The 25,107-nt window shown below is 39.8% G+C and overlaps 1 protein-coding gene and 1 pseudogene across 5 annotated transcripts in view; both read left to right on the forward strand.

Annotated features, from left to right (window-relative positions):
- Positions 1 to 24,319, forward strand: part of PPP3CA (protein phosphatase 3 catalytic subunit alpha) — a 316,528-nt gene extending 292,209 nt beyond the window's left edge. For 3 of the 5 annotated variants that reach the window (XM_059664486.1, XM_059664514.1, XM_059664505.1), the window contains 4 exons: positions 7,933 to 8,017; positions 15,153 to 15,250; positions 18,558 to 18,587; positions 21,679 to 24,319. In XM_059664486.1, the coding sequence (XP_059520469.1) occupies positions 7,933 to 8,017; positions 15,153 to 15,250; positions 18,558 to 18,587; positions 21,679 to 21,875 (410 nt within the window). In that variant the 3' untranslated portion in view covers positions 21,876 to 24,319. Of the gene's footprint in view, positions 1 to 2,925; positions 3,078 to 7,932; positions 8,018 to 15,152; positions 15,251 to 18,557; positions 18,588 to 21,678 lie in introns of those variants that run through there. The other 2 variants (XM_059664495.1, XM_059664524.1) reach the window with 2 other exon arrangements.
- LOC132224107 (U6 spliceosomal RNA) lies at positions 17,806 to 17,924 on the forward strand (annotated as a pseudogene).
- Positions 24,320 to 25,107: the final 788 nt, after the last annotated feature.

Consider the following 25,107-nt stretch of genomic DNA (forward strand, 5'->3'; position numbering starts at 1 on the left):
AGGGATTATATAGCACACGGTTTAGTTCTGTGGTTTTATAGAGCCCAATTTGCGTTCTTTAAAAATTTTTTTTTGAAGAATCTTCTTTTGCTTTCAAAATGGGATACAAGACAGAATAGTCTTATGCCAAATATCACACCATTGCAGGTTTTATTGCATGCTGAGATTTTAGTTGAGCTAAAAAGCATATGGAAGAAATTTAGAATAGTATGCGGTTTGCAGTGGTTTGGAGTGAGTAGCCATTATATCCCAATTTTATCACTTATGGATGTGTAATGTGGTAGAGTTAGGATCCAAATTAGAAAGGTATTACAAGCAGTTTTAGGTTGTAATCTTCAAAGAGATTGATTTTTACGGGGATTTAAAAATTTTGTGATGCTGAAGGTGTTTTCCTCTGCCTAATAGAGCAGCCTGCGTAGGCATGCATATGGCTATTCTGTGAGAGGCAGCATCTATCCATTCTCTTGGGACCAGCTTGGCTTTTAACCAGCACTGACCCTAAGGGGATGAGCAATGCAGGTTTCCCAGGTTATGGCTAGTCCAGGAGATCTTCCAACAACGATCAAACTAAAACTGAGTAATCCAATTCTTGATAGAGCAGCAGTCTTCATGCCAGAATATTTGTACTGCTGGAGCTACCCAAGCACATTTCAAGAGGAATTTTCAGGGAATTCATTTTTCCATGTGCCCTCTTTCCTAAAAATGGTCATGGGGACTCACCTGAGTTGGAGGTTACAGGCCTGCTTGCAGCTTCTCCTTTCCTACCTCCTCTTTCTCAAATGCCTTCTCCTATTTTAATAGAAGGCACAGGTCTCCCTGGACATAGTCACTATGAGCATGGCTTTGAGATGCTTCATACTGGAGTACTAAACAGAAAGATGTTAGAGAAACTCTGAGTCTAGGAAGTCCCTTATTCAAGGCAGTGTCATCTCCCTATTATTAAGGGATACATTCTAATGAAATTTTATGTCTGTGCTTTTTAAACATTTATAGACACATCACATATTTATGCTATCTAATCAATTATGGACTCCTAGTAACTGTGATACTGATTACAAAGGAATTTTTGAACACTTAGGGTCTTATTGCCTCAGGAAAGTTTTAAAAATACATTTAATTCAAATTTCTAAACATGTTTTTACACCCATGTACAATATGGTGATAAAAAATATTTTAAAGTAGAAATATATGTCATTCACTAGCATAAAAATCACAGAAATGGAACTGGAAATACAGTTTTAGAAAAAACTGTCATTTTAAAATGACAGTGTTTACAATATCATATTCTTCACAACTATTTAAACTTGGAGGTGGCAGTTGTGTTTCTTGGAGAATATTCTTTTGTGGATGCATGAGTAGAAAATGTAGAGGCTCGTTTTAAAGCTATTCCAGCAGAGTGAACACAGTTGCTCAGTGCTTCCGGTGCTGTCCCTGAATCCAGGACTCAGTCTCTTGCCGGTCTAGGAAAATGCAGTGAAGCCCTTGTCACATCCATAGCCAAGGGCAAAACTGGGTGGAGAGTAACTTTTGGATACCATTGCTTTGTTGGGATATAGAACCTTAATATTTGTTATTGTTAAACTAGGTCATGGAAAGAAAAGACAAAATAGATGAAGTTTAGGGGTTATATAGCACAAGGTTTGGTCCTGTAGTTTTTTATAGGGGCCAATTGGGAACATGCATTCTCCCAAATAAGACAGTCTGTATACTCATAATTTCATCATCACCCAAGGCTTTTAGAGGCATCTGAAGTCCTTTGCATTATATCTTGTATTTCAAAGATGCTGATTTGGATTGAACCAAACCAATTTTTGTCTTCAGTATAACACAACAAAAGTTATTTCTTATGTCAATGCCTTATACTTTGTTCCATCAATAGCCTTTATTAAAATTCAGTAATTTCTCTATTTCACACAAAAATAAAATATTGAGGCACATCTAAACTCTGCTTAATAATAATAAACCATAATAAAATTTTACTTTCAAGTGGACTAGGTTTTCTACCTTTGTTAGCTATAAACAAAGGGGGGAAAGTGGTGAGTTTTCCATAATATTTTCTTAGAATTTGAAATAAAAGCCGAAAGAAATTTGAAGCCTGCCAACAAAATACAGTTTTAAAATAAGTCTTTCCTTTGAAAAAGTGTGAAATGTTAGTGTGGATGCACATTTCTTTATAGAATGTGTTTTATTTTTTAAAATATGTCTTATTTTAAAACATATGGTATGGATACACTTGTGTTAGCTAAGAGTCCTTTAAAGAAAGAAGCCTCACTAAGGCATGTGAGGTCAATATATTAAAGGAAGGGAAAACTTCTGCTTTTTCCATTAAAGAGAAAACAGCTCAATAATAATCACAATTTTTTTTAAAGCAGCTTTTTCATATGCTAGTAACATATCTGAGTATGAAATTTGTATATAGCTGGTTGTCTTCAATTCTTCTCGTTGTAAAAAGGTATTGAACCCAATTAGAATCTGTTGCACTGGGATTGTAAAACAAAATCGAACCAATTCCATTTTCTCCCGGGGCTGGTTACAGAAGGTCTGCGGTGAAGCACTGCCCAGGAGAACTTTCCTTCATTGCCTCCTGCAGCAAGCTCATGCATCCCCCATGTAACACACAGAAGTGGGAAGGAAGGAGAGTCCTTTTTCCTCAAAATCTAGCTCTTCCAATTATAGTTTTATTTTTTGAAGTTTTATTACAAAATGTTTTTAACAGACAGGAATGTTGAAAGAGCTTTATAGCCGATACCCATCACTTACTTTCTACAATGAACATTTGACTGTATTTGCCACATATCTGTCTCTATCCATCATTCTAACCTTTTCTTTCTTTTTGGGGGCTGACTGACAAAGTAGGTTCTGTTTACCTCTGTTCGGTGTATGCTGACGTCTAAACTCTTGTTTCCATGCACTACTGTGCTAAAGCCTTTATATTCCAGCCCCAGGTACCTCCTGCTTCTCTTCTCACCCTCACCTCACCCCAAAGTACCCAAACTCCACTCACAGCAGACTCCTCACCCATCATCACACGTAACATGGGTCATCTTAGCCTGCGTGTTTGAGAATCCTCCTCCTTCTGTGGAGAAGACCCATTCTCTCCACTCTTTGACTCTTCAAGATCCTTTAACTATCATTCTCTAGGTCAGTGGTTCTCAACCTTCCTAATGCCACGGCCCTTTAATACAGTTCCTCATGTTGTGGTGACCCCCAACCATAAAATTATTTTCGTTGCTACTTCATAACTGTAATTTGCTACTGTTATGAATCGTAATGTGAATATCTGATATGCAGGATGTATTTTCATTGTTACAAATTAAACATCATTAAAGCATAGTGATTAATCACAAAAACCATATGTAATTATATATGTGTTTTCTGATGGTCTTAGGCGACCCCTGTGAAAGGGTTGTTCGACCCCCAAAGGGGTCACGACCCACAGGTTGAGAACCGCTGCTCTAGGTGAACATTTTTCTCATGCCCAGGCAGCTAGCCCCTCCTCCCAGCGCTGTGCTGGTAACTGTTCAACAGCCTGTTTACCAGGGGAAATGCCCTGGTGTGTGGCATTTGCAGATCTCCGTGGTGCAGATTCTCTTCCCTGCAGCTGATTTCAGGCACCAACAGGCAGCTCCTGAGCGGGGAGTTAGCTGAGATTCGCCCAGGGTCCTCTCATTGGCAGCACCATGGCCGCTTTCATGCCGATGTTTGGCACAGTCCATTGTCAGCGGGCATGGGCTCTTCCAAAGTGGAGCCCACGCTCATTCATGCTTCTGTGGCAGCGGTGGACATGTGGCAGGCTGCGTAGGAGAGGATTCACAAGAACACTTGCATGAATGATTTGGGTAATAAATTGTATTCTATATAGCACTTTCCACAGACCCCTGCTTCAGTCAAAACTGAGGCCTGTATAGCAGCGGCTCAGGGGTGGGACCTGGGCCGGAGGACAGAGCCCGCACCTGTAATGTGAGCAGACATCCACGTGGAAAGAATCTCCCTCGCCCCCCTGGCTCCTCATCACTGTGGCGCTGCTACCCTTTCCCAGTTCCTTCCAGAGGCTGAGGTCTCCTGTGGGGATGGGGCACCCGCTCAGCAGGCCGCGGGGCATAGATACCTTTGCAACCTCCTGAGAAGTCGGCAAGGTGCTAAGGGAAGGTCACATGTTAAAAGCACATCTTTAAAGATTCCTTTGTACACTAGCCTCTTCCGCTCTGAGGAAAATTGAGTGAGCAGGGTTGCCTAGATTCTAGAAACACTCCCTAATACCCCAGGCATAAAGATATTAGAACTTAAAAGTTAGAGTGACAGAGGCCAAAAAAAGAAGGGATAAATATTTGAATGAAAATACAAAATGAAATGTTAGTTAAAATTATTACTTTTTTTGTCCCAGCTGGGTGGCTCAGTTGGTTCGAGTGTCCTCCTGTACACCAAAAAGGTTGTGGGTTCTATTCCCAGTCAAGGCACATACCTAGGTGTGGATTCAACCCCCGTTTGGGGTGCATACAAGAAGCAATCTATCAATTTTTCTCTCTCGCATCTCTCTCTCTCTCTCTCTCTCTCTCTCTCTCTCTCTAAAAATCAATAAACATAGCCTCAGGTGAGAATTTTTTTAAATAATTAATTTTTTAAAACATAGAAAATGCTGTCATTCAGTTTTAGAATTTCAAGTTAAAATAAGTGATTATATTGTTATCGATAAAGTTACCAATCTTTCCATGTAAAAGGTGTTTTACATGTCTTCATTATTTAATATACTGAATTTTAATTTGGGTGCGGTCTTACATTTTCACAGCTTAAACAGAGCAAGTACCAAGAGTGTTGAATATGACATTATCTTTGCCTGTTACAGCTAGTAAAGTTCTAAAATAACATGCATTTTGCCTTCATCTTTCTATTGAATTATGAGCTGTGAGGATTTGCAATGGAACATAAGTTTTTGAAAAAGAATGTTAATGAACTCAGGAAAATAACCAAAATCAGGAATAGCAATACTAAATATATGAGTACCTTTGTATCTGAACTTAAATCTATCCTGCTGTTGGTCAGCTCCTGAAGTTCAATTACTTATCAACGCAGATGTTTGAATATTTTAAGTGTTTGTGAAGTTATAAATGTGTGGTGTTAGTTTAATTCTGATTTTGATTATTTAAAAATATTGAAGTGAATCCCAGGATATTTGAGACATTAGTTTTTAATGTCTTTTCTTACTGCTTATGATTAAACTTGAGTAAATATATTCTAATTTTATAAAAGGGATAGTAAAACCTCTTACCTGGGTTAATGAGCAACCTAACAAAAGAGAGCATTTTTCTCAGGAACAGTGCGGCAGTGTGGAGAATCACCACTGTGAACACATAGAGTAGAATGTCTGTCGTATGCGCTCCAGTAAGTCATTTGATTTGAAACAATAAATAAGGGATGATGAACTGGCTCTGTCAGAATGTTCATTTTATATTTAAAATTTAATATTTATTTGAGCATTTTCCGAGTATCTGTTCATATTGAGTGACAGAGAATGGCTCTACATAATTTATTTCCCTTCCAACTTAGTGTCTTGCTTTCCTTTTCTCTGGTTCTGGTTTTTACAAGTCCTTTATTGAAAAATTTCTGCAAGATTATCCTTCTTACATATTTATATATTTGTATACTTTATATCTTCCCCTTCTCATTTCTCTTAAATATGTACAGTTTATTTCTAGACACTTAACTTCTCCTTCTTGCTGCTTTTCTTCTTGTGCTTCTAAATATAGTCACAATTTTTGGAGCTTTCCCACACTTTCCATTGTTTGTGTCTGTTGGATGGATTTTATGATCTGGCTACACTGCTTGCTGTTGAGGGTCAGCCTCTTTTCCTCACTTAGCACATCATGACCTCTGTGTGGACTGGGCCAGTCAGACTCGACAATATTAAATACAGGGTAGTAATAACACATTAGGCTGAAAGCAGCACTTAACTGAGTAACTGGAAAATACATATATAGGAAAACTACATTAAGAAGACTAACTTCCATCCCAGTATTTTTTTTTCTTCACAAATGTGCTTTAGTAGTTTCTTGATCATAAATTATCTAAAATCCAAGCCCAGAAACTTCAGGCTTTTAGATGCTCTCCAGGACAGGACTTATTGTATAAAGAATCTTAATTACAAAACATACACAATATAAATTTCTGAAAACTCAGAATAAAGTTGGAAGCAAATTATCCTACACCCACCCCATTTTCCCATCCAGTGTTCCAGCCAATAGTGTGTAATTCTAGGGCCAGCAGTGAATGAGAATCCATGGTTCCCTTGATCAGAAGGATTTGATTGGAGCATGGCTTTTCCCCACTGGCTTTAAACATAGGCTACTCATTTGCAGGCAGAATAGCTGGCAGAAATAGTCAGTCCTGCTGATCAGCTATGTTGGGAGATAACTGCCATGTTGTGATTGCCACAGAGAGAAAGAAATGAGCAAAAATGCAGCCTGTTGGAGGGCTTTCAGGTCGGAGGGAAGGTGAGAGGAAGGCGACTCACTGGTACACATCTGGGGGCACCCAGGGCACAAGAGGTGGGTCTGCACTAGCATCACCTTTGACAAATTAAGCCACTCAGGAGAAGAAAGTGGCCCATTGTGTTCTCAGTTTCTTGGGGTGGATAAAGGCAGAGGCCTTCTGCAACCATTGCACAATTCTGTGAATGTTAGTGTGAGTCTTGTTTCTTATAGAAATGTTAGGGTGGTGATTAATTGTTTGACCCTTTTCAAACAATGCAAAAGAGTCCACATTCTTGAAAGCCTTCTAAAGGAAACAGCAGAAATATTCCCTCCCGAAAAGGTCAGAAAGCTTGTTCTTTTCATAGCTTAAAAGACCAAAATTTACCCCAATTATCTTCTCTAGACTGCAGCCTTTGAACAAATTATATGGCTTAAACTGTTCATCAGGTTAGGAACATTTCTGATATTATCTAAAAATATTTTGTTGCCTTTCTATCAGTAGCTTGTGTTAACACTTTCTACAAAGTCCCAAATAATGCATAAAAAGGATGTCTTGTCCCTCTTAACTCGGATTATAAAAATCTTAAGAAGACAGGTGTGTTTCTTTGTCTTGTACTTTTGCAAACATGCTCAGGAATTTAAGAAAACAAAAACAAAACGGATTCTCTAAAGATCATATAATACTATTTTAAAAACGATGATAAAAAAGAAAATGTTTATAGTAACAATAACCTATGTAGACTGATTTTTTTAAGTTTGGAAAATGTAATAAGTCGTAAAACAAACCTATGTGTAACTTATTTACATAAGCACTCAAATACAAACCATGTGCCACCATCTCACACTAAATCCCACTCAGTGGTTTTCCACTTTTTTTTCTCTGGAGCTTGTGAACCAACCAGAAAGTGAGAAAGTATCAGGTGCTACGATCAATGTTTCATGGCCATTAAGCAATAGAGATGATGTTCCAGGGAGCTTAAGGAGTTGAGACTCCCTCGTTTGATCACTGCAAGGGAGAACTTCAATGAAGCGGTTTCCTGATGTAGTCTTCCCAGCATGCAGCCAGGAAATAAGTAGAAGATCCTGGTGACTCACTCCATTTTTCCTGCCAATGCATGCTCTCTTTGTATAAACAAAAGAGAAGGGAACTGAACTGGAAGAAAACAGTAGGAACCTGCCCGTCTGCTGATTGTTCATTTAGGGCTTCACCGCTTCACCCGCCTCCCCCTGGAAATCTCAGAAGTTGCTCTTTGGCATTTCAGGGACCTCTCAAGAATCACATCCAAGTCTTAAAACCGGATACATACCTTTTCAAATTGATTCACAGATAAATCCTCTTGTACGGGTGGGGCGGAGGCAGGACACTGGATCTTCTCACGACGGTCTATGACATGTGAAAATTTGTAAAATAATTGCAGTAATATAAAAAGGCATTGACTGGTCAACTCTCTGTTTTAAACTGCAGGAGCCACAGCTGCGGCCCGGAAGGAGGTGATAAGGAACAAGATCCGAGCAATCGGCAAAATGGCCAGAGTGTTCTCGGTCCTCAGGTGGGGTCACTTTCCCTGTTTCTGTTTGGAATCTGACTAGGCATCACTTAATAAACATTTTAACGCTTTAATCTGGTAAGGTAAGTCCTTTGCTAGAAGATATTTGCTTGACCGTAATTATGTTTTTCCTTTTAAATGGAATTGTCCATTTCTCACTGTTTTTAGTCAAATTGAAATACGCTACATTATTTCCGTAGAGACAGCCTCTAAATGGACTGTTTCACATTTTATCCCTGTATTTGTTGCTGGACTTTTAAAACATTTATTTCACAATAGGTTGAACATGTAGTAAAAGAAGAAAGCTGTTATAGCCTTTTTTATTTTTCATTCTGGCTCTGTGGTAAAAGATGATTTTATTACGTGCATTTTACTAGACATCTAGGAAATGGACATCAACCATAAAGCTTGTTCATGCGAGTCTGTATTATTCTAATAAATCATTGAGAGAAACAGATAGTTATTTAATGTTTCAATTCCCATGTCATAGTTATTTTTTAAATAGACCATGAATCATGTTATGAGTAAGCCTGGATTTAGAAAACAAGTATATTCTTGAAGAGAATTAACTACATTTTTCTTTACTTAAATTCAGCTACCTATTCTTAGATCATACAAAATAACTATATTTCTCTTCCAAAAATTAATTTAAGAAATGGCATGTTTATATGTGAAGAGCATATAGGCACTTCACAATTACATGTTAAAAAGCGTAAATAGGAAAATCTTGGGAAATGGGCCATGTACATATTGTATAATTTCATAACCTAATTTTGCCTCATTTTTGCCTCAACTCTTTCACATACAGTAGTTACAATAGACTCACTCACTAAAGAGAGACTGAGTGACTTGATGCCACAAGCCAGGGAGCTGTGAGAAGGACAAAAAGTATTATCGTGCTTTCCCAAAGCGAGAAAATCAAAGTCAGCACTAGCTCAGGCAGCCAAATCCTGACAAGTCATGTTAAAGCTGAAAATAAAGCAGCGTTGCCCCGTCCAGCCTATGTGCTCTAATACTTTACTGCTTGCTGGGGTGTTAACGATTCTCTTATTCATTCATTCCCTAATAAATATAATAAAACTTAAAGCATCCATTCGCTACCATGAAGAAAAAAAGGAAAGCAATATAAAGGTATAGCAAGTTAGGAGATGAGGCACTTACTTTCGTATGTGATCAACAAAGACCTTTCTGAGTAATGGCATTTGAGCAAGTGTGGGGATGACCTTCATAGAGATATGAGGTAAGAGAGTTCAGGGCCTAGGAAGAGCAAGTGCCATGATTCTTAGATAGAAACAAAGGTCGGAAGTTTTGAGGGCCAGCAAGGAGGCCTCTGTGGCTAGGATGTCCTATGGGGGCAAAAGACTATAGGAAGATCATAAGCTCAGCTGATACCTCTGTGTAAACACTTATCTGTTATCTCAGATTTACCAATACATGTTTTCTTTTCCATCTGAAATCTCTACAAGGGGAAGAAAAAACAGCTCCAGAATTTCCACTTGAGAGTACATTTAGGGAAAAAGGAGAATTCTTTCTTAATATAAAAACACTTTTGTGTCTGTGTTAGTCTTTAAACCACATGAAGGTATGAGGGGCAATGCTATAAATCACAGGTAGGTCTTAAAATTGGGGAATCCCTCCTATCCCCTGCCTAAGATGTAATCATTATTGGTGCATAAGATGAAATCATTCCCAGCTGTGAAATTGTCCATTTGAACCCAATGATGATCAGTGACTTTACTAAGATTACCCATATTGATAGAAAATTAAAACAAGGTATATTTTATGGCTTTTCTGTAATTAAAACCTCTCAGTAAATGTGTGGACTACAGGGGATCATATCCCGAGAAAATTTAAGCTTATAAAGTAAAGATTGAGCATTAAATGTGTACTATATACCGAGTTAAGCGAAATAGATACCAAATTGGAATGCCAGACGTGTAGAAAATAAACAACAGAAGACAATAAAATGCCCACTGAACACAGGAAGAGATGCTCTGCTGTGGAAAGGGACAACAAGGAGCCCTTGTAATTCCTGAAAGGAATGTTCATGAAGAGGCTGACATTGGAGGAGGATCGGCTGAGTTCACTGGGTAGAGAGCTGTGGTGCAGGCATCCCTGGAAGCTGAGAAATCGTCAAAAACACGGCCACAGATTCCTAAGAGCAGCGTGTTATGAGGGCCTAGTTTAGTGCCAGGTGCCAGGCCCCAAGGAAGTCTACACAGCAAGGTTGGGTTGACCTCAGTGGGGAAACTGAAACGGAGATAAGTAACGTGTCCAAACTCAGTGAGCAGCACTAATGAGCGTCTGACGTGAAAGTGAACTATGTAGTCCATGAATCTAAGTGCTGAAAAGAGCTGGAGAGTAAGATATGCGGGTGAGTGAGGAGCCTATGAAAAATCAGGCTGAAAACGGATTTAAGTCCAGATCCTTAATGGTCTGAATGCCATGGTAAAGCGTTTAATTTTGTGTGTGTAGGAAATGAGTTATGGGATGGTTTTCATGGGATGAGTGTAGATGGTGTATGTTCATGACAGTGTGAAGACTAGATAGCAAGATGACCTATTAGTGTCAGGACATTTAAGAAGCTATTGAAATAATCCAAACCAAACTAGAGCAATGGAGGACAGATACAAGGGGAAAATACAAAGGAAGGGGCAAATACAAGGAATTTGTGAAGCTAGCAGATTACAAATTTAATGAATGAATGTGGAGATGGTGGTACAACTGTCCAACACATTCCTTACATTTTGCTAGTTTGCATCATTGTGGGGGGACCAGAAGCCTGTCTTTCAGCAGCCCTGGCTGGTAAGGTGCAGACATGTTGCCTAGGATCCACCAATCGAATGGACACATAAGATTTCCCTTTTGAAATGAACGTCCTGAGGAAGCAGCGGGCGAGGGGGGGTGGGGGGGATGATTCCTCTGTCAGATGTGGGATCAGAGGGGCCAGCAGGAGAGGAGCTTCTTTCTCAGTATTTTGGGGGCTAACCACACAGCATTAGCAAAAGCTTGGCGTTGGCTCTAAACAGTAGAGGCAGCATTTCGCAGAGCAGATCCCACAGTGCGGATGAGCACTGGTACTTTTCCGGACTGCTAAGCATTCCCGTCTAGTTTTCTGGATCCGCGAGCTCTCTAATATCTTTTAATACATCTCTGCACTGTTAAAATTAGCCAGAGTGGGTTCTGGTGTTTGCTACAAGCACCCTGACCTATGCAAGGGCGATGAGGGAGAGGACCTATTCCAAGACTCTTCCACAGAGGTACTAGCCCACATGATTGACAGCCTGATCATGCTGCCATCTAAGGAAGAGGAAGCATGCTTCTGTTTAAATAGCTAACAGCTTTCACGGGGGGGGGGGGGGGGGGTGCGGACTGTGATCAGGTGCACGGGGCAGAAGGTGGTTAGAAGTTCTGCCCTGGAGCTTCAGAGAGAGGCCAGGGTGATAAATGCAGACCTGGGCGTGAACACAAAGCGGAAGCAGCAGAGGCAAGGAGTTTGCCAAGGGAGGGAGGCAGGGCGAAAAGACAAGCATCCCTGGAACAGTGCCTGCCAAGGGAAATGTAATGAGCCACATCTGTGATGTTAAATTTTCCAGAAGCCACAGTTAAAATACAAGTAGGAAGAAACAGGTGAAATTCATTTTAATAATGCATTGTATATACTTTCTATGTAATATATTCAGAATGTTATGGCTTCAACATGTAGTCCGTATAAATCTTGTTAAAGAGATATTTTTCATTCTTATTTTTGTATCACGTCTTTGAAATCTGATGTGAACACTACAGCTGCAGCACATCTCAGGTTATGTTTGGGGGGAGGGGCGGGGGGAGGGCGGGGAGCAGTGAGAGCCACCCAAGGCTGGGGCTGCCAGGTTAGAAAGCACAGGTCTGGACAGAGAGGAAGAGGTCAGCCAAGGGACTGGGAAGGAGACCCGGGAGAAAGAGGGGAAGCCGGAAAGAAAATGAAGCAGACTGAGGCACAGAACCTTCAAGAAGGGGAGCCTGGTTATGTTCCTTCGAGGGAGAACTCAGCAGCGATGGCTGCAACCGAGATATGGGGGAACTCCTAGGAACCTTTTTCTGTGTGAGGCAGGAGTGGTTGTGTCAGAAGTTTACAGGGAGGTGAGTGGCTGTGGGGATTAGGTGAAACAGGTGAAGGGGAATGAGAGGCAGAAGCTTCCAGTTACAGAATAAGTTAAGTCATGGGAATGTAAGGTACAGTGGAGAGAATATAGCCAACAATATTGTAACAACTTCGCATGGTGACCGATAGCCTCTAGACTTAGTGATCTTTTGTAAGCTATGCAAACGTCGATTCGTTAGGTTGTACATGTGAAACTATTGTACCACTGTATGTCAACTATACTTCAAGTTAAAAAATAAGAATATAAGGAGAGGAGAAAAATAGTTGAATGAGAAAGGGCAAGGAGGTAAGGAAACCGGATTTTTAAAATGAAGGCACAGGAAAGAGTAGGTCCATTTATTTAGAGATACTCTCAATTTTCCCAAAGCCATCTATTAGCATTCAAAGCATTTCTCTCTTTTATGGAGCCTCTCGTGGTTTGACAGCAGAAGCCTGAAAGGGTTGAAGTACTGCCTGAAAGGAAACAACGATGAATTGACCATCTCCAACCTAGTATTTTAAGTAAACCCCAGTGAAGGACACAGAAATATAAAATGCTGCCATTCTCTCGTCTGTTTCCCTTGGACTCGTTCCTTTAGGAAATGTGTTTTGAGTGCCAGCTGTGCGCCAGGTGCTGCTCTGGTCTAGGTACTCTCAACGCGGCCGTGAGCAAAGCAGACAGAAACCCCTCCTCACACGAGGCTTCTCTAGCCAGGGTGGGAGGTAGTGGGCAGGGGAGCCGAGCAACAACAACCAAAAAGCACAACAAGGAAACAAATGAACTGACTGGCTTCAGATAAAAATAAAATGGGCAAGGAGAGAGGGGGTGTAGGGTGTGCCTGCTCTTTTTTAAAGTGGTTCCCAAGGAAGTCCTCACTTCGAAGGCGATGCCTGAGCAGCGTCGAAGGCAGGGGGGCAGGGAGCCATGCAGATGTCAGGGGAAGAGTGTGACAAAGCAGGTGCAGAGCCCTAAGGTGGCAGGTGCTGGGTGCATCTGGAAAACACTAAGGGGTGTGGATACTAATAAGAAATGCGGTCCAAGAGGTGGATGAGGATGGGAGAACGTGGGTTGGGGGCAAGTTTTTGAAGGCTCTTGTCCAGCTTTTTTTATATTTTATTGATTACAGAGAGGAAGGGAGAGGGATAGAGAGTTAGAAACATCAATGAGAGAGAAACATCGACCAGCTGCCTCCTGCACACTCCCCACTGGGGATGTGCCTGCAACCCAGGTACATGCCCTTGACTGGAATCAAACCCGAGACCCTTCAGTCCGCAGGCCGACACTCTATCCACCGAGCCAAACCGGTTAGGGCATCTTGTCCAGCTTTTTAAAGACAGCACCTGCATAGGTATTCCAAGGCTCTGCCTGGCTGATAAGCTGGGAATAGTTACGGGAGGTGGGGAGGTGGGCACCAGAGCATGCCAAGCATGGAGGAGGGGGACTAAGAGACTGCTGGAACAATCCAGGTAAGAGTTGTTGGTGGCAAGCTAAAGAAGTCAGCTACAAAAGGGCACGTGTTATATGATTACATTTATGTGAAATTCAGAAGAAGCAAACCTACAGAAAGTCCCTAGTGGTTATACAGGGCTGAAGGAGAGAGCAAGTGGCCTCTACCGGACAAAGGGTTCTTTGTGGAGGGGTGACAATGTTCTAAAAGTGGCTAAGGTGATGTTTTCACAACTATAAATATACTAAAATTGTTGATTGAACTGTATGTTTTAATGAGCCAATTGTATGGTGCGTTAATTATATCTCAGTGAGAGGAGGAGTATTGTGAGAAATGGTAAGGTACTTACTGGAAATATTTTGTGGGTACAGCCTTCAGATTTACTGATTGAGTGGATGTGGCATGAGAGAGAGAAAGGTCATTAAAGGCTACGTCTTCAACCTTAACGAAAGGATGGAGGTGAATGAAGAAAGATTATGGAAGAAGCAGGTTTCGGGGGAGTTTAGGAATTCTGTGTGGGTCATGTTAGACATAAAAATGTGAACTGGGTAGATACAGATATTATAAACATAAGATATATAAGAAATCAAATATTTTTGGGTTATATAGGGTTACAGTGTCTGCTACATAGTTATATAGGGTTACAGTGTCTGGAAATATAGGAGGTTATTCCTATTTCATGGTTATTTAATCATTATGATTAATTCAATCATAATGAAATAATGATGTACATAAACTGTTTGTAAAACGTTTGTCATAATGAGTAATAAAGCGATTTTATATTAGCAAAGCAGTGGGGAAAGAGGCTGCTGAAAAGGAAAGCTGGGAAATTTTACCTATTGCATTATTGGCTAGTTGCCATTATTTTGCATGTTTATCATGTAATGTCAAAATTCCTCAGCCCACTGTATGTAACTCCTAGCTTCCTGATTCATACATGGACTTTACTTTTTTATCTCCCATATGCAAGGGGAGATATATCTCCCATAAACTCCATATACTCCCTGATTTTCTCTCCCAAATCAAATGAGCTTCACTCATTTTTCCTGAGCCTGGGCTGGAAAAGTCCCATCCACACTCCCCTTGGCTCATGTTCAACATCTGCATCCCACCGAGGAAGCCCAGCAGCCACTGTGTACTGTGATGCCTGCTTAATAATCAGAATTGTTTTCTGTATCTTCAATACTCAAAGGGACTGAACCATCCCAGCTGTATAATTGTAAACTCAGCCATGTCATTTACATAGCATTACTTCAATATGAATGTATAAAAATATAGTATGTTTTAAGTTAAAAAAAATCTACAGAGCCAAGATAGATGTAAATGTGAGTTATTATATGCAATTTTTTCATTTGTCTTCTCTCTTTCTCAAGAGAAAATTTATATGCTCAGCCCATGGACATGGGCAATAGGGTAGTGAAGACCTGGGGGTGGGGGTAGAAACTGGGAGGAGAGGGAAAAGGAGGGGGGATGGGAGACATCTGTAATACTATCAACAATAAAAAATACCTTAAAAACACACACACAGAAAATGAGAGTTAATGCCCCTCACCTTGTGCCTTTGCAGAGAGGAGAGCGAGAGTGTGCTGACGCTGAAAGGCCTGACGCCCACAGGCATGCTCCCCAGCGGAGTGCTCTCTGGAGGGAAGCAAACTCTGCAAAGCGGTAAGCAGCCCCGTCACTGTGACCTGCCCGTGCCAGCAGCCTCTCGTCAGCTGTGTCCTTAGAGCCCTGAGTTCTCATTCATTGAAGCTCTGTCTTATTCTCGGCTCAAAGAAGGACTGAACCCCCACATCCATGTGGCCAGTCATGTTCAACAACTCAGCTCCCTCTTGCGTGGGAACGGAGTCCCCCCCCCCCCCCCTGCATTCCCGAGGCGCTCACGTGGTCACCACAGTGCAGGCCTTGCGACAGGGCACCTCATTTAGGATGCCTACATGCACAGTAGGTTTGCCCACTCTCAGTCAACCAGTTGCTAAAAACAAAGTTTTAATTACATTTTTACTAAATGTTCTGGTTGTCTGTTTGATGGATGAAATACACACACGCACACACACACACACACACCTACAAATATACATCCCAAAGTTTAGGTTTCAGTGGAAAATGTAGGAAGAATATAAAAAGGATAATTTCATTATCCACTTGAGTAGAAATTGGGAGTCATATATGTCTTTTATTTATACCCCCCAAACAGACTGAGTATAACCATGTTTCATTTCTGAAAAGAATGAAAACATTTCCTTTAAAAGACCCAGAGATTTTGTATTAAAATGTGTAGCTTTCTGGACGAGTGATTTCTAATAACACTTTCTGTAATGATGGAAATGTCTCTATCTGTACAGAAGTCACTGGCAACATATGGCTGTTGAACACTTAAAATATAGTTAGTACAACTGAGAAAGTGTTTTATTTTATCTAATTTTTATTAATTTGATTTACACAGTCACATGTGGCTAGTGGCTACCCTACTAGATACACTCTTTTACTTTTTTTAAAATATATTTTATTGATTTTTTTACAGAGAGGAAGGGAGAGGGATAGAGAGTTAGAAACATCCATGAGAGAGAAACATCGATCAGCTGCCTCCTGCACACTCCCTACCGGGGGTGTGCCCGCAACCAAGGTACATGCCCTTGACCAGAATCGAACCTGGGACCCTTCAGTCCGCAGGCTGGCGTTCAATCCACCAGGCCAAACCAGTTAGGGCACACTCTTTTACTTTTTTTACTTTTGTTTTTACCTATTTTAACTAATATCATTAATGAGAGTTCCATTGATATTATCATTAATGGAAGTGTTGCTGTTAAATTAGTCTATAACATGAAAAAGGGAAAACAAAAATACACTATAACATTTTCAAAACAATCTCAGCCTCTTGCTAATTTTTGTATATCTTTCCCTGAATCTTTTTGTGTATTTTCTTTTTTCTATCACTATCCCTCAAACTAGAAGATTCAGGTGTTCTTATGGTTGCATTGTTTAGACCCACCTCTCTGCGTGGAGCGTAGTGTTCAACTTCAGGTATATGGTACTGCTAAATAATCAACCCCTAGCAGCAGCACTCTCGTTTTCTTTATTTTCATAGTAATTTATCCCAAAACCAATATCTTTGAGTTTCCACAAAAGAGGACATTTCTAAATGATAGTAGGAAGACATATAGTATTTAAGGAAATTCCCCATTTACACCTAAAAATTATTTTAGCAACTTGTTTTTTAAAACAGAGCATTTTTCCCATCACAGTAAACATGCTCTGGACAACATTCATATCAATGGATCACTTATAAACTCAAAATGCACAACTATCTCATTGAGATCTGCATAGTTTTTGATAAGTACATTCTAAGGTACTGCAAGTGTATTATCAGAAACTATGGCCACATTTGCTTTAGAAGGATACACTTAACAGGCAGTACATATTTCTAGTATGTTGGTGCTGGTGTGGTTTCACATATTTTGGTTTACTTTTACACTTACGTTATCTTAAGTTCTTACAATACTTTGTTTGATTTCCAGATTTTCACTGGTATTTAACTTAGATTATTCAGTTACCTCTTCTGTTCACTTTATTTTAAAACCATTGTTTGTATTATTCTGTGTTGAACTCACATACACACAGGGAACATAAGCATTAGAACCTTATTATTCCTAAGAATCTGAAAATTCAGTACATATTTTAAACCATATACATTAATACAATTTCAGAATCCATTTTCTGATGCCCTTCAATTGTCTAAAAGGAGAAATTACTTAAAGCTTCACTATTTCTGCTCTGTGGTGGAATTTAGAATGCACCGTAAGTAAATTGTAGTGCACATTTTGCAGTTGCCCTAGATTTAAATCCTTAAATTATAAGAAGTGTGCATATTAAAGTCAAGGGGTAGAATTTTAATAGAAACATTTTGGAAGTAAACGTAGAGAAGTTTTGCATTTTAGCACTTAATTAAGGAAATATCAACTATCCTTGGTAATAGAAAGATTTATACACCTGTACAGTGGGAATATGTACCCTCACATTATTATAGTAATTACTGGGAAAGCAATGGGCCTTCAAAGTTTTGCTTCTGAAATACGCAGATTTGCAGTATTTAGGGTGCCTTTGCTTTAACAGGCTGATAGAATTATCGCTGCTATTGGCATGTTACCACTTAATTATAACTTTTCAAGACTTTCGTTCCAAGAAATAATCCCACAGTAAAAAAAAAACAAAACGATTTTGTGCTCGCTTCAGCAGCACATATACTAAAATTGGACCGATACAGAGAAGATTAGCATGGCCCCTGCGCAAGAAAAACTATTTTAAATTGGATTGCCTGGTAAAAGAAGTCCAAATTATACCATTGCCTTCCTTTTCTCTTTTCTCTCACCATTCTAATCATGCTGGGTGTTGGTCTTTATAAAAACATTCATTTTCAGCTCAAGACACATTGATTTTATTTTTCCTCTAAATTGATGCCCCTTTTCCATTGCAGTAGGAAAATGGGCTACTTAATATTAAATAGCATGAATTACCCCATTGACATTATGGCAACTGCTTCAAATTCTGCCATTTTTTCCCCTGGTATTTTAAAACTGTAAATCACCAAGCATAGCAGTAGTTTTATTGAAATTGGTGCAAGTCACAGGCTCATTTTAGATTGACCTAGTCCCTTTATCAATTCAATCTCAGTAAAAGAAAACATTGCTGAGTGCTTTCCTAAAGGGTCACTCTGTCATTTATTTAATGAGCAAAAACCAAAGCAGTTCACTCAGAGGTGTGTATCCACCTTATAAATTAAACTTGTCATTTTGTTGTGTTTTTTTTTTCTTTCTTTCTTTTTAGCATTTCTGTTTTGTTGTCTGTGCCAGAATCCAGCACTTACAGGAACATGAATTCTCTTAGTTCCCTTGATCGTCACTGATTTGTTCTTAGAGTTAAAAATCCTCTGCTCATTTTCTCATTCATTTTGCACCCCCTTTCTTCTCTTCAGCTACTGTTGAGGCTATTGAGGCTGATGAAGGTAAATTGGCCAGTCCCCTTTCTGTTGTATCTGCAACAGATAAGGGCTCTGCTGGGTGTATTCATTTTTTTATTTTTATTTTTTATTTTTGCTGTAGCTTGTACAGAGTGTGTGGGTGTTGGGCTAACAGTTGTGGCTCAGTATTAACCAAAATGTTCTTGCTTTAAAGGGGAAAGTGTCCTTTTATGGTTTGTTTGTTTGTTTTTTTCCCTTAAAGCTATGTTTGCCTTTGTATACAATGGACCTAGGATAATCACAGAAAACAAAAGGATTATATATCTTGAAAGATGTGGGGTGGGGGTTATGGCAGCTGTTTTGACAAATAACGCACAAAACAATACTCTTTGAGCTGAACCATGTCCCTCCCTCAAATCACTTTTAGTCAGCACTGAAAAGGAGAGAATAAAAATAGCTTTATGAATTCTAGTCTTCAGAAATTTCTAGCAAGGAAAAAAAATGTTCATTTGAATAGTGCTTTGTTGTAGTTCAACATTAATTTATGTCTCTAAACAATAATCCAACATGAGACAGCTGTGTATGAGATAAACAGTTCTGCTACTCTTATCAAATTTTAACCTACTGGAATCTGTAGTACAGTTAGCACCAGCTAGTGTCTGTGGAGGTGGCCGTTAACAAGCGAAGCGGCTGTTGAGAATTCACTCAATTGTTTAACATTTATTGAGTGTCTGCTTTGCACCAGGCCCTCTGCGAGGTGCTGCAGGGGAAATCAAGTCATGTCTATCACCGACCGTGTCCTGGCACTGCTCAAGGACACTAGACTTGATCCATTAGCAATTAGTTTTGAGTTAAGTGCTTTTTAAGTATATAGTTATGAGAGAACTGCATATCAACACGGTTTTTAATATTACACACACCTACCCTTTGGAAATTGTAAAAAGAATAATTTGAAGTTCCCCTTTAAAACAAAATTCTTCAGTTGTATTTTGCTCTTGCAAAGATAACTCTTTGTTTTTCCCCAAATTGTGTGCATCTGGCCCTTTGATGTGATGTTTTAAAAGTGCCACTTTAGACTCTTTAATTTGTACATGATTCGGATGTAGTAGGGGAAATGATAGCAACGTAAGAGAAAATACAACTGCTTCCTAAATAGCAGTGAATAAACTGCTATTTATGTGGGAATTCTCTATTCCTCTCGGCACATTCTAATCTGCAGTGTGCATTCTTGTGGATAGTTTGGCTGTTTTCTGTGGTTTCTGTGACTCTGTGTTGTGCTAAGTACACTACCAATGTAAATTGCTAATACCCATTGTCTGACCAGCAACTACAGCAGAGCACATTCTTCCGTACCAGGCTAGACAGGGGCGATTAGAAACGGAGCCCCATTCTGACCATATTGCATTGTCCTAACTAGAGCCTGAATTTCTATGCTCCCATCTTATTGGCTTTTAAACCCAGAGATTCCACTTTTATCACTGAAATTAATAAAATTAATCATGATGATGAACTTTTGATACTTATTAATTCTGATGAAATGGTATTCCCAGTGGCTTAGAAAAAGAATAGAGTACCACTTTGTGCCATTGTTTTGTCTCTCAAAATAATTGAGTTAGTTTTCAGGGTGGGTGCTCATTAGACAGCTCTATTATCCTGCAATTTATTACTAAATTAGAGAAGAATTAAGAAGCTTTGCTTTGGGCCTTGGTCTTTCCCCATTTCCCCATCTTCTTCCTCTCATAGTTGACTAATCACCATGATGCTAACCTTTAAAATGCAGAGGGGGGAGCAAGCTATTTCTCATCGCTTAATGAGTTTAGAAGCAACTGTGTGTATCTTTTAAGAATCTCATCCATACTAATCAAAGGCACCGCACATTTGTGTAGGAGTGGCTGGCAAAGTTTCAGCTTGAAACCACTTCCCTTTTTTTTCCAAATAAGGTGGGAAGGATAAAGGTGCCATGAAATTGTCCTTAATCAGCCACGGAGACGCAGCCTAACTTGGCATTGGCGATTGGCCCTTGGGTACCTGGCTTGCACTTCACAGGGAGTAAAGCAAACTGATGTCATTGGTTCCCCATTTATGTACTTGACTTTCAGCTAACTTGTTGGTGCACCCACTGAAGAAATCATTTCGTTTCTAGAACAGATATGCCTTATCTGTCTCCAGAGCACACTAAGGTTTGCTGGGGGGGAAAAAAAATCAGCTATCAATGCCCCCCTTTGAAAACTCATTGAATGGGGCCAAAACTAGTCTTACTCTTTTTTTGCTAAAAAATTGTGAAAGGTACTTTCTTCGCGTGATGCTTGAACCATCACTCATGTCTACATTGATCTACCAAGAAAGAGTTTTCTTTGCCTCGGGCAGGAATGGATACCAGATGGACATCAGTTTGGCCTGTTCACTGCTGAAGGGCAGAGAGCGTTTTCTACTTAGTAGTGATCTGATCTTGGTTTTTCTGAGTCCCTCTCACCTCTGGGCCCACTCCACATGCTCCCAAAGCTGAGTGGAGACACAGGAGCTTTTCATTTTATTGTTTTCATGCCATCATTGAGTTGTTTGTCAAGGAAGTCTTTCTGGGATTCCGAGATGGCATGGAAATGCCCCCAAGTTAATGCCTTTTATCTTTTAGCTTCTGCTCTAAGCTCTTTACCAGAATGTTAGATGTACCTACCTCAGCGATGCTATTGAACTTGCTGTTGCTAGCAGAATGGAATAGTAAAAGCACGCGGTGTTCCGGTCAAAGTCAGGGCGTTTGGTGCAATAACCCCACTAACGTGGCCCGTTGATACGTGCTGGCTCTAGAAACCTGGCCCTGGTAGCACTTTCCTCTTTCCATGTCCGCTTTGAGTTTTGTTTATGTAAACTCCCGTGAAGAAGAGAGACGTGCTTCCATCTCACTAACTTGAAGAGGACGTTTTGCTTGGCAAGAGACATTGGCTGTTTCCCAACCCTTGGTTATCCGCGGGGATGGTAAGGAGGCCGTTGTGTTGTGCTCAGATCCCGTCACTCTTCTCTACTAAAGGATTCCCATCTCTCACTGCGAAACCTCTAACAGCACCTGATGCGAGAGCGGTGCCCTCGGTCGTCTTCTGGCTAACCCAGTTTTTCTTTTTCTTAATGATTTTCTGTTTAGCTATCAAAGGATTTTCACCACAACATAAGATCACTAGCTTCGAGGAGGCCAAGGGCTTAGACCGAATTAACGAGAGGATGCCACCTCGCAGAGACGCCATGCCCTCCGACGCCAACCTCAACTCCATCAACAAGGCTCTCGCCTCAGAGACTAACGGCACGGACAGCAACGGCAGTAATAGCAGCAACATTCAGTGACCACTCCCTGTACACTCTTTCCTTTCCTTCTTTCTTTCCTTTCTTTTCCTTCTTTCCTTTTCGAGCTGCAGGGCATGGTGGGGTTGCTGCATATTGGCAGTTGTATGTTCTTGCCTCTGAAGATAGCTTACTTGCTGTAGGGGCCAGGAGTTGGATCCAGTTTACACTATCATTAGAAAAGAGGGGGAGATAGATAATAAACTATATTTTGGTGAGGGTGGTGATTAAACACCTCTTTTGGTATACCTTTTAAAAATGCTTATAGGAAAAGCAAGTTTAAAAAAAAAAGAAAGCTAATGCTAGTATATACGGCAATGTTAGGGTATGAACTTGTTTTCCTCCTGCATTGGGGACTCCTAGATAGAGTAATGCAAGGTCTTTCATTATGTTACTGGACACGAAAACTTTGTCTAATTTCTTACTCTAGTGTACGTTTACAGTTGCAGCACTAAAAATGGATGACATCAAACATTTTTAACAAAATGATGTACAAACTAAGGACTATTTATTGATAATGTTTTGCTACTCTTGTCAGACAATGGCTATAAAATGAATTAGGCAGTCTTAAAAAAAAAAAAAAGAAAAAAAAAAAGGAACGTTGCAAATTTGTTAAAATGCCAAAAAAGGACAGTTTAATTTTGTACAGATTATGCTTACCTCAGGTTTCTTTAGTGTGCTTGAATGCCCTTCTTTCAATATAATACTTATTAATTTCGCAATGAATATCTTTTCATTTCTTTTCTTTAAGTTTTAAAGAACTGGAATAATGACATCTATCTTTTTTTGCTGTTTATATTTAGGGGTTTTGTTGATAAATCAAGTCTTGGTTGTGGCTTGCTGAATTAAATATTTATGAGTGGTGCATTTTTAAGTATAGTGAACAAGATACCATATTAAGTACAGTGATAAAGCATCTATATTCTGTAAAAATAAACCTGCCTATGCATGTTTTTTAAGAAAAAAAAATGGCTGTATCGGCCTGTATGGGACTGTAATGCGCTTAGTGGTCTGACATATACTGGAAATGTATGTATACTGGCGTACTTTATATTCTATAAAATGCTTAATGCCTTTGAAATTTTGTAATCAAAAAAAGCTTTGAAAAATCTAAAGGGGGAGAGTATTCTTAAAAGTTTTTAACATAAGCTTGTCAGTGCACATATAGATGGTTAGCATGTTTAGCAACCTTGTGAAATTTAAATAAGTTTGTAGTTACATGTGAAACTCTAAATGCATGGTAACTGTCAATGTCATAACGATTTAGTTATTTTGTTCTGTTCTGTCATGTGCCACAAACTATGTACTTTTTTCACTTTTTTCCCTTTGTATATCAGTTACGGGTTACAACTGGTTCATTCTGAAAACAACAACAAAAGTCCATTCATATTTTTTAACAATTGTATAAGTGCCCAAGTAATTCACTACAGCCTAAAGCCTTGCCTTTGTAATTTGACTTCTGAAATGTTGGCAATCAAAGCATGCACTTGTAACAATGAAAAAGAAAAAGCATTTTATATTACTACTCAATAAAATGTGCATGAACTTAAAGAACTGTCATCCTTTCCCTGAGTCTGCTGAAGGGATTTCTGTGCACAACCACCACGCTGTCTTCTAGGTGCTGGGCCCACCACCCTGCAGCGCAGCAGCGCTCCGCCCGGCTTCTCGGCGGGCCTCGTGATCTGAGGCGTGGTGCCCACTTCCGCTGTAAGAGACTTGGTGGATTTCTGTCTCGAATCAGACAAGAGAACTATATTTAAAGAGTAAATGCCCTCTTCTGGCTCCCTGGGTGCAGGAGCCAGTTAAGAAACCAGATCATTCCTTCTGATTGGAAAAACAAAAACCATTTGTTATCAGGTTGTTTCAGTTGTATTGGATGCCCTATCTGCTAAAGCAAAAAGAACTAAGCTAATAAGTGTATTTTCATCACAGAAGAGAGTTGCATTTGTATTGATAGAAAATTTGTATACCAGCGCTTCAGCTAATGTCTAGTCACCGGAAGATTTAAGATACACCAAATTTCAGTTTGTTTCTAACATTGTTCATTTTCAGTGCACTTTGTTTTATGTAATAAAGTATGCCTATTATATTAACTAATAAGAATATGACCATTAGTGATATAGTGTACCAAAACAAAGATGTTCTAGATATATTGTCTGACAAAGACTATCCCAAATTTATTTTAATGAATCCAAACTTTTCCCCCCTTGTGGATATTTTTCTGTCCTAAAAAAAAATGATATCCAAGGAAAATATTTAGATGCAATTTATTAGAATGATGTGAAAGGAATGGTAATTCTGGTACCAAGGTGTTTGTTTTCTTTCTTATATCTGCAGAGAAAATATCCTGACAAAAAAAAAAATCTTTTTTTTTTTTGGATTCCTTTTACAAATTGTGCTGAGGCGACTATGGCATAGAAATAAACATTTGACATTAAAATAATCAATTGATGTGAGTATTGCTTGGTCTTTCCGGTCAGTAGTTAAGAAAGTAATTCTGTATATTTTTCAATAATTCTTTCAAAGAAATCAATATAGAAATGAAGTAATTTTTCCAAAAGGGATAACACTGTCATGTCATTGGTTATTAGATCTATCTCCTGCACTTTTGGAGAAATTGTTGAATTCTTGAGTTGTTTATGCCAGTGAACCTTTGACTACACACACACACACACACACACACACACACACACACAGGTACACACACTCAAGAAACAACCTTCCATGCCTCCCTCCTACACGCTCCCCCAAAGTGACTTACCTCTTAAGGGGCTCAATCTCAGTGCTGACTTTTTCCCTAGCTTTTCAAAGAGTCAGAGCTAGATTTCACCGACCCTAGGTTAGCAATTCTTTTTATTTAAAATACTAGTGGCCCAGTACACGAAATTTGTGCACCTGGGGGGTCCCTCAGTCCAGCCTGCACTCTCTCACAGTGCAGGAGCCCTTGGGGGATGTCTGACTGCCACGGAGGCGGGAGAGGCTCCAGCCACCACTGCTGCGCTTGCCAGCCATGAGCCCGGCTTCTGGCTGAGCAGGGCTCCCCCTGTGGGAGTGCACTGATCACGAGGGGGCAGTTCCTGCGTTGAGTGTCTGCCCCCTGGTGGTCAGTGCACGTCATAGCGACCAGTCATTCTACTGTCCAGTCAATTTGCATATTAACCTTTTATTAAATAGGACTAGAGGCCCGCTGCACAAAAATTTGTGCACTGGTGGGGGAGGGAGGGGGGTGTCCCTC

The sequence above is a fragment of the Myotis daubentonii genome, chromosome 1 (genome assembly GCF_963259705.1).
Source record: "Myotis daubentonii chromosome 1, mMyoDau2.1, whole genome shotgun sequence".
Taxonomy (NCBI): Eukaryota; Metazoa; Chordata; class Mammalia; order Chiroptera; family Vespertilionidae; genus Myotis; species Myotis daubentonii.